Source organism: Chanos chanos, chromosome 2 (genome assembly GCF_902362185.1).
Source record: "Chanos chanos chromosome 2, fChaCha1.1, whole genome shotgun sequence".
NCBI lineage: Eukaryota > Metazoa > Chordata > Actinopteri > Gonorynchiformes > Chanidae > Chanos > Chanos chanos.
The window spans coordinates 49,969,231-49,984,872 of NC_044496.1; the positions used below are offsets into that span (position 1 = coordinate 49,969,231).

The 15,642-nt window shown below is 40.3% G+C and overlaps 2 protein-coding genes across 2 annotated transcripts; one reads left to right on the forward strand and one right to left on the reverse strand.

Annotated features, from left to right (window-relative positions):
* Positions 1-2,678: 2,678 nt before the first annotated feature.
* Positions 2,679-8,368, forward strand: myoz3a (myozenin 3a). The gene is made up of 5 exons (XM_030766783.1): positions 2,679-2,754; positions 4,385-4,545; positions 5,074-5,230; positions 5,828-6,011; positions 8,185-8,368. Exons 1-5 carry the CDS (start codon positions 2,679-2,681, stop codon positions 8,366-8,368), a joined length of 762 nt encoding a protein of 253 aa, XP_030622643.1.
* Positions 8,369-8,838: 470 nt separating this feature from the next.
* LOC115805505 (pre-mRNA-splicing factor RBM22-like) lies at positions 8,839-15,058 on the reverse strand. Its single transcript, XM_030766107.1, has 11 exons — positions 14,994-15,058; positions 12,938-12,991; positions 12,809-12,838; positions 12,448-12,580; positions 12,206-12,306; positions 11,373-11,545; positions 10,701-10,901; positions 10,390-10,554; positions 10,019-10,107; positions 9,752-9,883; positions 8,839-9,581 (listed from the first exon to the last, which is right to left on the reverse strand). The coding sequence occupies exons 1-11, from the start codon at positions 15,045-15,047 to the stop codon at positions 9,433-9,435; spliced, it is 1,281 nt and encodes a 426-aa protein (XP_030621967.1). The 5' UTR covers positions 15,048-15,058; the 3' UTR covers positions 8,839-9,432.
* Positions 15,059-15,642: the final 584 nt, after the last annotated feature.

Here is a 15,642-nt window from a genome sequence, read left to right on the forward strand (position 1 = left end):
TCAAAAGCATTTTCGTGTCTTTCATATATGCTAGATTCAAAAGACTGAATATAATGCAAAAGAACCTGTTGCTGTGTTCCTTTGCTTCCTACCTGTATGTTGAAGAGCAGTCTGGTTCCTCCTGGCAGAGAGACCCAGTGTAAAGTAGACCCAGGTGGTCCACGCATTCTTTTTATTAAAGGTACTCTACAAACACTTGAGTTTGAACACTGAACCTTTGTCCTGTTGTCAACTGTCACTTCCATTATTGAACACATGACAAGAGCCAGCTGGTTTGGTCAGCTCTCAGGAGCAAATGTTATCTTATTAAGAGCCCTTTTCCCGACACAATCAGTATCTCATGTAACACTAAGGTGTTTCCCCTTCTTTGTCTGATATGGCCATGCCTATTGGCATGTTAATAAGAGCACTGGCACAATACCATCCATTCAGGTTTGTAGTCAGAAGAAAGATGAGATATGACAGGGTTAAGGATGGATGCTGGGAACAAGAAAGGAGTCAGACAATCTTCTCACTAATAGTCAAAAACGGGCGTGTGACACAATTGAAATATAAGCTCTCTAACAAAAGTAAAGTATTATGTGAAGCTGCAATTGCACATTTCATTGCCAAATTTGTTCCCTATTCCTCTATTTTGTTTTTTTTTTTTCACAAAGTATATTGAAACCTTCGTAGCTTTAATTCGTCTCTATACCACGTTACAGTCAGCATCGACAATACGCCTAACGAATCACGTTACGAATGGATCAAATGCTGGAGTATTTTTGTACAAACCACTTTAACTCCATGGCCTCTGAAAATGCCATCACCGGATCCTGCTCTCTGTGGATTTTTAGTGGATGGAATTGCAGGTAAGAGCTGGGAAATCAATATCTCATTATGAACGTCTAACAGTACAGAGAAGTGCGTACTTTATTTACGGTTCTGATCGAATCTGTGTCATTTTCACTGATTGGGGCTGGGACTCAAGGGGACCAGCAGTGGTGATACTATCAGCTCCATTCGCTGGATAAGTCAGGAGACGGTATCCTGTTCCTACGCTGTTATTTCCTATGATGATACTACACAATGGATGACCGACTCCCCACAGTGATGTAGTCAGTGTGCCAATCAGTGGGCCAGTCTGTCTTAAATTGATGCTGGACAGGAAATTAAAAAAAATCTTCATCCATTCTAAACGAATTATTTAAAATTTAATTAGTCTGGCAGTTATGTCAATGTAACTGGAACTGTGTATTAAACAGAAATATTGAATCAATGGAGCATCTGAACTATTGATATGGCTGATGTACAACAGTACACAAATAGACTGTGACATCATAAATTCCTCAACTTTTTCACTCTACTCAAGACCTCTGGCCCTGGCATCTTGACTATTCTCCATATCCAAACACAGGTCAAATGAGGTGAGATACGCAAATATCCCTTTTCTTTATCTTTGTAAAATACCCAGGGAGGGAAATGACCAGCTGTTGTGTTCAAGTGTGTCGGAAATGTTTATCATCTGCATCTCAGATCTAGCAGTCACATTCTGAGGACTGTCAGCTGTTCTCTTAGCTCACACACACACGCGCACATGCACACACACACACACACACACACACACGCACATGCACAGCCTGGATCAGATTTTTATTATGGGGGGGGGGGATACAGGGGTGGGTCAGGGGTGTAAATCCTTATCCACCCTATAACCCCCAGTGCCAGTCACCCCCTCTTGACTAAATTTACCCCTGTGATGTAAGCACAGGAGCAGGCCAAGAGTCAAGGCTGTGTCTATACAAGCCATTCCCCTCCAAATCCTCCTAGAGTCTCAGACACAGACACAGGAGCATCACAGTACCAGCCATCATCCACAAAGGGCCAACATTTTCAGCCGATTATCCCACTCAGGTGAGTCTGCATTGAGCTCTAGGTGAAAAGGTTGGGGTGCAAATGGGTGAATTTACTCAGCTAATTCTTTATTTCCATACATTGTCTGTTTGTTTATGATGAAGAGTGCCCTCTCACTCAAAATCCGCCAGCAACTTTTGGCCTGACAGAGTCGGCCTGACAGGTTTAATACAGAGATAACAGACAAGAAATCAGATAAACAGTCAGCTTAACCGTTAGACCGATAGATTGCCACAGCAACATATTTTTGTTTTCTGTTTTTGTTTTTTTTTTTTCTTTTTAATAATTTTAAGAAATTGGCACAAATTTGCCAATTTCTCCACATTATTTTAATCTTATTGTAACTGTACCTTCAGAGCGTAAAAAAATATCGATTCATCAATGAGAATATGCAGATATAAATAAATGTGGATGAACAGATGCACAACTTACCCATAACTGCCACTGCCCTTGTACTAAAACTGAGCTTTAATTTTGTGATGTTAGGGGTATGTATTTTCAAGATATAAATATAAGTGCTCTTATTAAAGGTGTCAAATGTGTGTGATCTCTGTGTTTGCCAAATGTTTGAGGTTCAAATCGTTCAATAGATTATCTTAATAAATCAGCTTACCAAATTCCACTGTAAATTCAGCACTGCCAAACTACATGCAAAATGTAGTTTCCTTTTAAGATAAGCGCACCTGTTGCTTCAGTTCTGCTTCTGAAATAAATATAACATACAATAAAATAATATACTTTATGGATTTCTTTTCCGTTTGCTGTGATACTTCAGGAGGAACAGGATGCAGATGGCACATGACAGTGTAATCAAACAGAGACGGCAGCAGGCCCTGACACTAAGCAAAGAGGCCCGAGGAGGTGGGACACACATGCATACACACTCACGCACACAAACACACACACACTCACACAAATATGTACACACACGCACACATACACACAAACACACGTGTGTGCACACACACATGCATACACACAAACACACACATGCGCACGCGCACACACACACACACACACACACACACACACACACACACACACGCGCGCACACACATACGTACACACACACACACAAACACACACACACACACACATACACACATGCGCACGCACGCACACACACACACACACACACACATGCGTACACACACAAATACATATGTACACACACACACACATGCACACATACATACACACACATACACACATAAATACACACACACACGCCATTCCTTCAGTGAGGATAATGCAGACCAGCAAACAAAGCACATAACCAAGACATTTTATCATGTCAAGGACTTGAGTAAAGAATATACAAAGGGTGAATGTGCTTTCTGGGCATGCCTAAATCTTCCATAAGCTTCCATAAGCTTCCATAAATCTGATGACATAACCAGTCAGAAACATATGTAGCTTAATTTAAAAATGCAGTATAATTGACATTATTTTAGGGTAATTATTCCCCTTCTATTGTGGACTGAAACAGCCAGCAGTTTTACATCCAGATGGAAAACAATATTGGCTGATGAATAACTTAGCTTGTATTCAGGTGTTATATACACACGTATTGCATACAGTAACTAATATGAAGTGATTGAGCAATGTCGCCAGAACTCTTCTTTTGAGTGACATGAACAGGAAGACATCAAAGCATTTCTCTTGGTGTCCTCATACCAGCTTATAAATCAAAGTTTCCATCTCATCTGCAAACGGAGAAGATTCACAGCATTCCCGTCATGGCCAAGGAAAGACTCCCAATGATTTTAGGTAGTTTGTTTTTTTTTCTTTTTTTTTTTTTTTTTCCGATGACCTCAGCCACGCGTATGTGTTTTTGGCCTCGCGACACCCCCAGCTCAGCTAAATGTGAGCCCCGAGCGGGAATGTCATGTGGGTACATCAGGGGAGGATCCTGATGTAGGCCCTGGTGCAATCACTGGAATTCACACACACCAAAATGGTCTCTCTCAGAGTCAGAAAGGGTGTCTTTATCCAAACGTCCTATTTATAGACTTGCACAGTTTCTATGCTACATCATCTCACAACAAACAGTAACATGGTCTTAAGCACCCAAAAAAGGGCCACCACACGGTTCGGTTTAGTTTTTAAAAGAGCTCTATTAATCCAGGGGAACACCGGGGTTGGCCCTGGTGGTTAAGGATGACACGCCCAGCAGACTATACATCAGTACTCTATAAAGTATTTCTGGCTTTCTGTAGAACTCCTTGTCCACTATACCAGTTTTCCTGTTCATGAAACACTGCAGCAGATAAAGTTACTTTATTTTAGTCTTGACAAAACTAGTTTCTGAATTTTGGGAATGTTTATCATGTAAGTTGAAGCTGAATCCCATTTTGGATTATAACTTTATATTTCCTGTATATTTTTTTAAGTCTTTTATGCTGATGAGACAGAATTTGCAAAGCATTTGTATTCATACGTGTGTGTGTGTGTGTGTGTGTGTGTGTGTGTGTGTGTGTGTGTGTTTCAGAGGGGCTGGATTTGGGGAAGAAAATCAGTGTGCCAAAGGATGTGATGATGGAGGAATTGCACCTGACAACAAACAGAGGTTCCAGAATGTTCCTTGAGAGACAGCGTAGAGTGGACAGATTCACCGTGGAAAAGTCAGCAGGCGACTCTACTGTAATATATGTAAGGTTTTAAGAATATTTTACAAAAACTATCCATATGTGCAAACAGATACCATACGCATATGTGTTGTATACAAACAACAATGGTTTGAAAAAATAAATAAATAAAAAACTAGTCACCAACTGTTGGAGTGCATATAAACAACGTTACGTAACCTGCCTGATGACGTAGATTGTGAAAGTCTGTCCTGCTTAAAAAGTCAGCTGGATTTATGGTGGACTTAGTTTGATGAGGCAATGAAACTCTGGCTGTTCTCATCTCAGTTTCTGCTTGATGGCTGTTGGGGAGAAGGTCTCATGAGCCTGTGGAAAATATGGACAGAAAACAATTAGAAGAAAATGCTTCATGGTTACAGCATAAGAGCATTAGGACTTTATACATGGAATTGAAAGTTTCATTTAGAAAATTATAATTCGTTTTTAAAGAACAAGGACTGGTGAAATTGTCTTAATTACAGTGAATGTTAATATGTGTGCATGGCAGAGAAAAATACATAGCTATTCTTCATGTTTTTGGGCTGCTTTCCAGGAAAACCTGGACCAACACCACGACCAGAACCAGACAATGCTTGAAACACAAGCAGGCAAAGAGAATGTGGGCTATCTCATGCCTGGAAAACACAGTCTGGTGACAACACTGAGGAAAACAGTGGCTAAGAAAGGCAGTCCCAATGTGCTTGCTCCAGGTATCCTGGCTTTAGTAGCAACATCATACTGAGCAACCTCTCTGTTCATATGTGCCAGGACAAAGCAAGTGGTAATGTTCTGTTTAACATGGCAACGCACAATAATGACTGTGGTTCTATCCATAGGCATACTGGATATTCAAACAGCTGCAAGGTTTCTTACAATGTATATTCCAAAAATGTGCATATATCCTTCCAGTTCTCAGATATAAATACCTCCTTTACCCACCTGAGGATACAGTTCAGACCTGCATCTGAGGTCAATTGCAGTCTATTCTATTTAGCTCAGTTATTTTGTCTATTCACTCAGCTTTCCAGATATGGCCTCAAAGTGAACATATGCTGTTTCTCTGCAGTGGTGTCTCCCCAGAAGGGAAAAGTGTGATTAACTCTGAATATGAAAGTCTTGAACTGTCACTTTGAGTTCAAGGCCAGAGTATGTGTGAATGTGTAAAGGACTGGGAAATTCCTCTGGTACTGTGTATTACAGTGTGAGCGTGTGAGTGTATTCTGATAACGTGCAAGTCAGATCAGCTAAGCTAGGCTGTCAATGCTTTCTTAGTGGAAGTAACTCCAGAGCTCTTTCTCTGTTCCAAGGTTACTCTGGGCCATTGAAGGAAATTCCATGTGAGAAATTCAACATCACAGTGATTCCAAAGTCTTACTGCTCACCGTGGAGGGAAGCCCTGGGAGGCGATGAAGAGCTTCTGTCTTCTCTCAATGCCCAGTTACCTGAGCCCTCACAGAAACTACAACCTGCAAGCTACAGATGCTTCAACAGGTAAAGAAAAGAACGGCTGTCGTTAAGCACTAACAAACAGTACTCAACAGATGAAACAGCGATGTATATAAGAGTCTACCTATAGCGCGTGATATAAGATGCCAGCCCAGCAAATACGTCTCAATATGAAAGATATGGTTTAACACAGATACCACGGAAGACGACTGACAACGCCAATAATGAAAATCAGAAAAGAAAAAAAAAAATGAGAAACGCAAAATGCAGATCAAGAGCATCTATAATTCTATCCAAATAATACACCGTGTTGGCCCAGTAGCCATGTATGGTTGAAATATTCAAACCTAGTGAGAGGATGTTCTTAAAATAACACTCTTATTTGAGAGGACTTATGGTCAGTGCTTTAGTTCTATTCTCAACAGTAACAAAAGACCAGAGCAGATTATGATAAAATTTCACAGGTCAAGTAAAGGTTTTGGCGCATTAAGGACATGGGCGGTGATTATGCGCCTTAAAGAGGTCTGATGGGATACCAATCAGCACAATCAAATTATAATCCCAGCGATGTGCGTCGGATCTCCTCGGCATCACTCCATGTTTCCAGTGAGTCTTCCCATTTGAAACAATATCTCGTCTCTGGCGCTGATTTCGGTGGGGTGCAACTGTCTGAGAACCGATTTAAATATAAGCACCAGCAACGTGCCTTTCAGCCCCTCAAGACTAACTGCGCACACAGGGGATCAGGTTTCTCAAACACACACACGCACACACACGAGATTACATCACCAGTCTGAAGCATAGGATAAGAGCAGAGTGCTCGTTTGGCTGTGGGCCATTCTTTTTTTTTCTTTTTTTTTTTTGAATTTACTGTATTTTTAAATAAAAACGTCAAAACTTTTTTTATTACTTTTTTTTTTGACATTTTGCGAAACATTCAAATTTCAAATCACGATATTTATAAAATAAATTTGACCATACGTTTGTTTTAATTTGCATTTTATACGGATTCAAAATAACAAAGTAAACATGGCACATGAATAAATTGGGCACCCTTTAATTCACTTTTAAGGTGATTTCTTAATCTGAGAAATGCTGAGTCATTGGTTAAGGCTCCAAGTAGTCATATGAAGTGAATTCCAAGGTTGAACAGCCTGAGGTAACTTCATACTTCCTAATCTCACAGACTGCAGTTGTACTCTCTGGTTTCCACAGACATGCTGTCCTGTAAGCAGCTGACTTAAAAGTTGAAAATAATGGCAACTGATTTGTACAAAATGACAAAAGGTAATGGTATTTGGAGATGTTTTACAATAAACAGAGCTCTAAATAGTTCCAGTTAGTATTTTCAACTGTCAGAAATATTGTAAAGTAAATCAAACAGTTGAAGCCAACCCAAGACTCAGTGAAAAATGTTTAACGGTTTTGCTGAAACACTTGTCAGATTTGCAAAGAAGCCACAGATTGTGGGACAGGACCATTAGAGTAGGTGGTTACAGGTTTACAATGCTGCTCTACTCGAACAACAACTGCTTGTCAGAAAAAGGGATTTTTATCTAAACGGAGGGAAAACATTGTTTATGTTTTAGTCTTTGTTATGTTTTAGTCTATGTTTTATAGTGCTTTTGTACTGATGAACCACAAACTGAACTGTTTAGCCATTAAACATAATCCTTGAAGTACTTAAAATGAAAAAAAGATCAAGTTTGGAATTACCATTATTATCAGGAGACTTAAATACTACTGAGGCTCTCTGGGGAGATCTAAACCCCGCAGTGCATGTAAGCTGTACATATTTCCCAGTATACTCATTCAATCCATGCAGATGTACGTCACTCTGAAACCACATGCCCTTTTCCAGGCCTCTGCTAGATCAGCAGCACAGAAAAAGAGACAGCATGACCCTGTATCAGGGACACTATATATATATATATATATATATACACACAAAAGACTCTTTGGCACCATCCCCATGTCTATTTTTCTAATTTGACACTAATTTAGAATAACTGTGTAAATACAACGCCATGCGCTGGACTGGCCACCTGTCCGGAGTGTTTCCCCGCCTTTTGCCCAATAAACGCTGGGATAGGCTCCAGCAACCCCCGCGACCCTAATTAGAATAAGAGGCATAGATAATGTGTGAGAGTGAGAGAGTGAGTGTAAATAATATGAGCTTACATATGTAATGGACCTAAATCCTCTCTTTCCCTCTCAGAGCTGCCATACCCTTTGGAGGTCCTATGCACAGTAAGAGGGTGATCCCGATCATTGGCTTTGAGGTTCTGGACACTCAGAATCAGCCCGAATTTACTCCGGATCGCATGTCTCACCGGCCCAACTTCAACAGAGCGCCCCGGGGCTGGGGCTCCAGCTTCTGCCCCGAGTCCAATGACCTGTGAAGTGCCACTGTCAGTCACCGGTCATATACCGGCAACCCCAGCATGGGTCAAATGACTGTGGCATTCACTGCACAGGGGTTTTCCCTCATCAAGGACAATGCCTTTGGGTTTTGCAATGGGTGAAACTTCTCAAGAAACTACAGCAGAATATTCATGCGTAGCAATGCAATCATTGTTTAAGGAAAAAAAAAAAAAAAAACACACACACACACACACACACAACAGCACAATTTTTTTGAGATAGCAGCTTTGTTCACAGCTTGTTTTGTTTCTTCAGTATTTGTATTGTGTTTTAACAGTGCTAACTGAATACCTCCAGATGTGCTTGACGGCTTTGAAATGACGTGTAAGGGAATGATGGTTAGATATTTGAGGGGGACAACATACAGAGGAGAAAAAAAAATGCGACACAATAGCTTAAAAAAACGTCCTGAACATTATATCAAAACCTGACAGAACAAATACAAAACCATCAACAAAAATGTGTCTAAAACTGTGTTAAGGTCAAACTCAGTGTTCTGTTTCTCAAAATGCAAATTAAAATTAAAAAGTACTTATTTCTGAAAGAATAGTGCTTTAAACTCTTGATCAAAAGGACCGAAAAACAGCAGTGGAAGTAGATATTTCCGAGACATGAGATGTTAAATGCAATATAATAACTTCTTGTATTTGTTCTATGGTTGGACTGTTCAGTCAACATGCACAATTCATTTCAACACTCACTCAATGAGATTTCAAGTCTTACTCTTCAACTTTTATAAACTAAAAACAGTCTTGGAGCAAAACTGAGATGGTGACATGTCAATCCTAAGCAAATTAGCATAAGTAAACAGCATTTCCCAACCACATATCAACCACTGGTTGAATGTTTGCTAAGTCTAAAGACCTTCATTTGAAAATATTCCTAACCTGATAACGTGTTTGCAGTGAGTCAACTCACTTTGCATTCTTAGACCTGAACTCACAGATAGCTACAGAGCAGTGTTGAAAGCTCCATGACACACTAGACTTGACCCCTAGTCTTTACATTGACCTTTGGAACAAGAGAATGAAGAGCAATTTCACTAGTCCCCATGCCGTTTGGCCGCGTGAGCTCCCATTCGCTGAGGATCCTGGGAAGGGTAGTGGATGTGGCCTGGAGGTCTGAAGCCCATGGGAGGAGGAGGAGGAGGAGGAGGAGGACCCATAGGATGGAACATCGGAGAACCAAATACTGTGAACGTGAGAAAACAGAGATTATATAGGGTTCAAAAGAGAAGACAGGAAATGATACTTGGTGATCTCCAGAGCAAGCGAAATGGATGGCTGGATGGGTGAATATTAAAAGATGAGAAGAGTAGGATTTGTGGTGTGTGAAGCTGAGCATGGGAGGTTGTACTGCACCTGGAGGTGGTGGATTACCCAGGCCAGGGGGAGGGGGGAGGCTGAGGTTTATCACTGCCGAAGGGGCACTAGGGTCCAGGTTAAAGTAATTGGTTGAAGCTTCTTCCTCAAGTGCTGGGGGTGGTGGCAGAGCTAGGAATCACAGTGGTTGTTTAAAAATAGAACATAATGACTCGACAACAGGCAAACTTTTACGTCACCCAACTGCCATAAAAAAAATCTTCTGCATCTCAGACAGGCAGACAGAGACATCAGAGACATCCTTACCTCCAGGCAGACCCGGCACTGGCTCCAACCTCGTGCCCATCTCACTGACCCCTTCCTTGTCTTTGTCTTTGCCTCTGGCTGCCTGAGACCTGACAGGGCAGGGAGCAGACAGACAACATCAGCGTCGGGCATATTAATGCCACGCTTCTCTGACATTACAGAATTATTTAAAGAGCATCTCCACAATTCTTTTCATTCCTTCTTGCCCTTTGACGTTTTCGCTCTGCAACCGTTTCAATATTTTCGACGTCACACGCTAAAACGAACAAATACGGAACGAGAAAAGCCTGTTTTAGTTTTAAGGTGACCCTCTTTGAACTGAGGAGATTAAAATGGTTTTAGTTAATAATCTGATTCCATTGACTTCTCACCTGCCCCACTTCATGGTGAGCCTACGGCCGTTAATAATGAGCTTGTTGAAGGACTTCTCGGCAGCGAGCTCAGCTGCCTGCCGGGTGGCAAACTGGATGAAAGCACATTGCTGTCTCTGCACTATGGTAATGCTGCGAATCTCCCCAAACTGGTAGAAGTGGTTCCTATGGGAAAAGAGAAGCCAGAAGATCGAACGCAAACTTTTAAGTCAGACACTCTTTGAAGCCAGAGGTTTTTTTTTTTTTTTCCATGAAGCTCTTATGATTTATTGAATGCTTCATATCACTTGAGAAAAGTTGAAAGGTCCTACCTGAGCTCTAAGTCTGTGATACTTTCCCCCAACCCCCCGATGTAGAGCGTGGTAATGGTTTTGTCCTCAGGGGGGTCCAGTCTGGGCATGGTGGAGGCCCGTTTCAGGAGTTTATCAGCCACTGGATCATTAATGCCGTAAAAGCGGTCTTTTATGTTCTGATCCGCCAACGGGTCATCCGGATCTGTGGGCTTTTCATGTCTGTAAAACAAGGAGAGATTAAGACAAAGTAATATGTGCCTGAAAAGTCACAGTCAAGACATTATCAATACAACATTAATGCAATGTAAAACATCAAAAGACTCTTTTAGCTGGCATACATTTTGGACAAAAGTTAAAATTACATTGAAATAACATTTGGTGTCTTAGTCACTTGAACATGAAAACTCTCACTGAAGAAACCTTTGTAATACAACACATATCTAATGGAATTCCAAGTGGTCAAACAGAGCTGGTAAGAATGTGTGATAACTGAGAACTGAAATATGTGAGGCAAACATGCATACATCTATTAGTTTTTCATCTGTCTGGTCGTATGCAGCTTTTCTTGTGCAACATCACCACCTGGTGTACAATCACAGTAACTACAACTTAAAGCCACTCAACACTTGTCTCCCCATACGTTATAGTAAACTGGAACGCTCATTCAAAAAAAATAAACAACCATTTCACCTGTAAGGACATTCTTCTCCTCTCTTACACTCTCCTTTGACCCAGAAGGAGCAGATGTGAGGTCTGTTTCTCTTGTAGTAAGGTGTGGTACGGGCCAGTTTTAGCAGCATGTCGCTGGGGCTTGGAGATTTCCCCAGCTGTCCAATTGGTCTGGTACCATCTGAATTCTGGATCTGAAAGCATCACGATCATACAACACATAATTCAACAACGTTTCATTGGCACTGATCATGAAGGGCAGATCTTGAGCTACAGGACTCTATGATAGGAAACCTATGATTTTCTGACTGGTTTCAAATAGATATCATAGGAGTAGTGGTGTTTGGGCATGTTTGTGCATATTTTTACAATTTGAACAGTTAGTTACCTCAGAAGGTACCTGTGTTCTTCAACAGAAAACAAATTATTGCAAATTACAAAAAAAGATCCATTTTGGTTACCACACAAAAGCAGATCACCAAATGATATTAAACATGACTGAAATCAGCACTTAGGATAATATAATATAATGCACACTGACTGAGTGAGGAAATGCTTTGGCCCTCACTGACAAATGGACGTCTGCTAAGACAGACCCTACAAAGGGAAACCGTCTCAAGTTGCTAACTATTTTTAGAGTCTTCCCTCACAGCTGTTCCGTTAATGACAGGGCCTGTGTAAACCTGCCTAAGTGTTTTTATAAGGGCAAGAGACAAGTGGCAATTAATCGCAATATATTTGCAATGTTCCATCATCACAAACCCCCTCCCCCCCTGAAAAAAAAACAGCATTTTTGCTTGAACTTGTTCTATTATGTCATCAATGATTCCAAGACTACTACAAATTATTGTTACCTCTCGCTCCATATTTTGAGTATAATATTCCTTATTCACGTCGGATTTCGGCATGTCATCCCTAATTGACAGCCCAGTGTCACGGACCTGGATTGGTAAACCTGCATAACAAGAACAACAACAACAACAACCAAAAATGAATCAGCGTATTTATTTTAGGCCATACACAGACCTGGACAAATTAAGACAAATGTATTTTATGAATGTGTCCATCGCAGTTTATTCAATCCTTCAACACCCACCATACTCAAGATCCAGCAGACAGGTCTGACAGACGTTCTTCATCTTACTGCATGTTTGGCACACCTCTGTCTTCTTAAAGCGCATGCGCACGCCGGGACACCAGCGAAACACCGTGAAGGGCCGTGCACAGATCTGACGGCGACGGGACAAACGCCATCATTCACTTCTGCTTACCAGCAATTTCATTATTTACCTTGATTCATTCACGCTCTACTGAAATTTTCATATAGTACTTTTTTTTTTTTTCCCCTGCTAGCATACGGGCTTGTTCCCCACTGTGGCTTTTAGCTTCTAGAAAGCAGTGGGTGACTATTGTCTGTGCTAAGGTCCTTACAGACATGAGATCAAAAGTACATTTACCTTGCATTCTTTTCCATATTTCTCTTTGGTCTGAAAAAAGACAGCACGATTTAATGAATGAAACCGCCTCCACACCAATGAGTAGTCTGAAATTGTAAATCAAATCTTACTGTTCACAAATCTACTCACCATACGAATATAAGGGTTTTCTCCCAGACATGTCTGACAAAGAATTGGGAAGTCCTAGAAAAGAGAAAAATTGGTGTCATCGTTGTGAAGGATAGGACATACACATACAAATACAAATACATATACATATGTACACACACACACACACACACACACAGCAGGCTAATGATAATCAAACAGAAGTATGAGGGGTAAAAAAGAATTGCAGTATTTTAGGCCTACATTCTGATCTAGCCTTGGCCTTTTGATATAAGGTTCCCTTAAACATGTGGCAGATCTCTAATGTGCACAGAGCTACAGACACATGGTCGTATAATTTTGTGTCTAGCTGTTCTGACACCTGAAGATGTGGAATTGGTTTAAGCTTCCTCAGTCACTTACTATGTTCTACAATATCAGTCACCTCATCAGGGTGGTTAAATATAGGCAAAGCAATCACAGTGAACAAGGTGGAAGGCAAAGTCTTGGTTACACCAGTGTGTGTGTGTGTGTGTGTGTGTGAGTGAGTGTGAGAGAGAGAGAGAGAGAAAGAGAGAGTACTCCAACAGACATTCAGTGACTAAATGGAAATGATACTTTTCAGCTAGAGCCAGAGAGAGCATCCTGTTCATAAGCTAAAAACAGCTAATGTATCTAGGCCAGGGGGGAACCTATTGTGGGAGATTTTCACTTTGAGGTAGATCTCCTTGAAATGTAGCTACCTGACAGGAATGAACATGCTGACCTTGTTACTGTGCCTACTGAGACAGCTGAGCAAACCCTGACCAAGCAGCAAATTCTAGATCTCACATATCATTTCCCACGAAAAAAAAAGAAAAAAACAAGACTGTATAAAGCTTCCACAGTCTCAAAAATGTCTGTTGTAGTCCTCAGCTTTGTTGCTTTTGTTATTTTGCTATCAAGTTAATGACAATGCTAATGAACAAGACCAGCTGAACTCGTAAATAATGCACTTAAAACTATTTAAAGGCCTGCACATTACAACTGGGCACATGTTCCTATTCTCGTCATTGTATTGCTGCGTAGTGGGAGGCTCATAAAACAAGCAACGAGAGATTCCAGGAGACTTATCTGCCTAACGTTAGTGAATATTTATACAACTCATTTAAATAAAGGTGACCATCATATTCAAGATCTGTTATAACTTTGCTCTCTTCGCAAGATTTGAACCATGTGAAAGAGTTTCCAATGATCTCCTTCGAGCTAAACTTAACCTGACGTATGAACGCTGGCTGATTAAAGTATCCGTTTTCGACACCAAACGGACCTTGACCATACATAACAGAAAGCTACAATATCGAGTTCTACTGACAAGGTTTTCAATCATTTTGACAGAGATGAAATGTCAAATCTTATCCATGGCTTTCCCAAGACAACACGTGTTTATTCCCATCTTTTATTCAAAACAGCATTTTGACATTATGCAAAATTTTAAAGATGTGAAGTCATTGAGAAGCAAATAGCTAAAGTTATAATTTGTGCTGAATTATTTGGACATGTTCTAAAAATAAGTGCAGTGTAGGAATATGCGCGACTCATTGCTATTAGAATATGGCTGGTTGTTTCGTATTCAGTTACAGCAGCTATATTTTAGAGCTATTAAAAATAAAATATTTACATTGATTTCTGCACATGAATAACGTCTGCAAATGAACGTGAATGACTAAGAAGATGTACTTCCACGACTTTCCAAAAAAAATTCAAGGCGATGAAAATGGCATTTAAAACATATATATTTTCTATAATTTTCGTTACTGTAGAAACCACGTATTCGTAACAATCACCAATAACTAATTAATCAGACTCTTTGAGTTTCATAACTATTTAAAAGTCATTATTATGCGAGTGAGTTATCACTACATGCAGGCATGCAGGTGTTAACTTGACACCTGGTTGAATTAGTCACACCATGCGCTGAGTTGCGGCGCTCACTAGCTAAGGAGTAAATAGCTTATCCAAAGAGCTTGATAAATTGCCTTGGAAAAAATACTGCCTATGGGTAACATAGTGGCTTCAGTCGGCAAGCAACTGCTCCAGATAAAATAACTTGACATACCGCATCTTCCCAATTCTGTCTGTTATACGTGTTGGCTCCTAATGACGTCGCCATCTTCAATAACAACTTCTTTCTTTGCCACGAATTTTAGACAGCGTCATATTTATTGTCACTGTCATATCGCCGCCTATCGGATAGGAGTGATATGGTGTTGTTGTTGTTAACGACTGACGATGATGACGATGATGATGAGAAGAGAACAAATACTTAGGATGCCTGTCTAGAACACACAAGACAGCAGCCCTTGTCAAAGTAACACTGCTTAAAAGTGGATACATCCTTCACAAAAACCTGGATCTCCCAGATAACTAGTAGAAACTCTGAGTACCAGAAGAATAACAACCAACCAAAGGAAAGAGTCCTGATGAACAAACGGGATAATAATATTAATAATAATGTTTTTTGTTATTGTTGTTGTTTTTGTTACTATTATTAGGATTTAGTAATTTTATAATATCAAAATAAACAAGTTCAAATACACAGCTCCCTGTCTGTATGAATAACATGAATTAGTTTGTAGGGTTTTTCTTCACAAAAATCGCTGTGGTCCTGATTAAATGATCCTGAAAAATGACTTTTTGACACAAAGTCATTCATTATTACTATTTGAAAATCACCTTTAGTCACCAGTTGCAGTGAATGCTGAAAA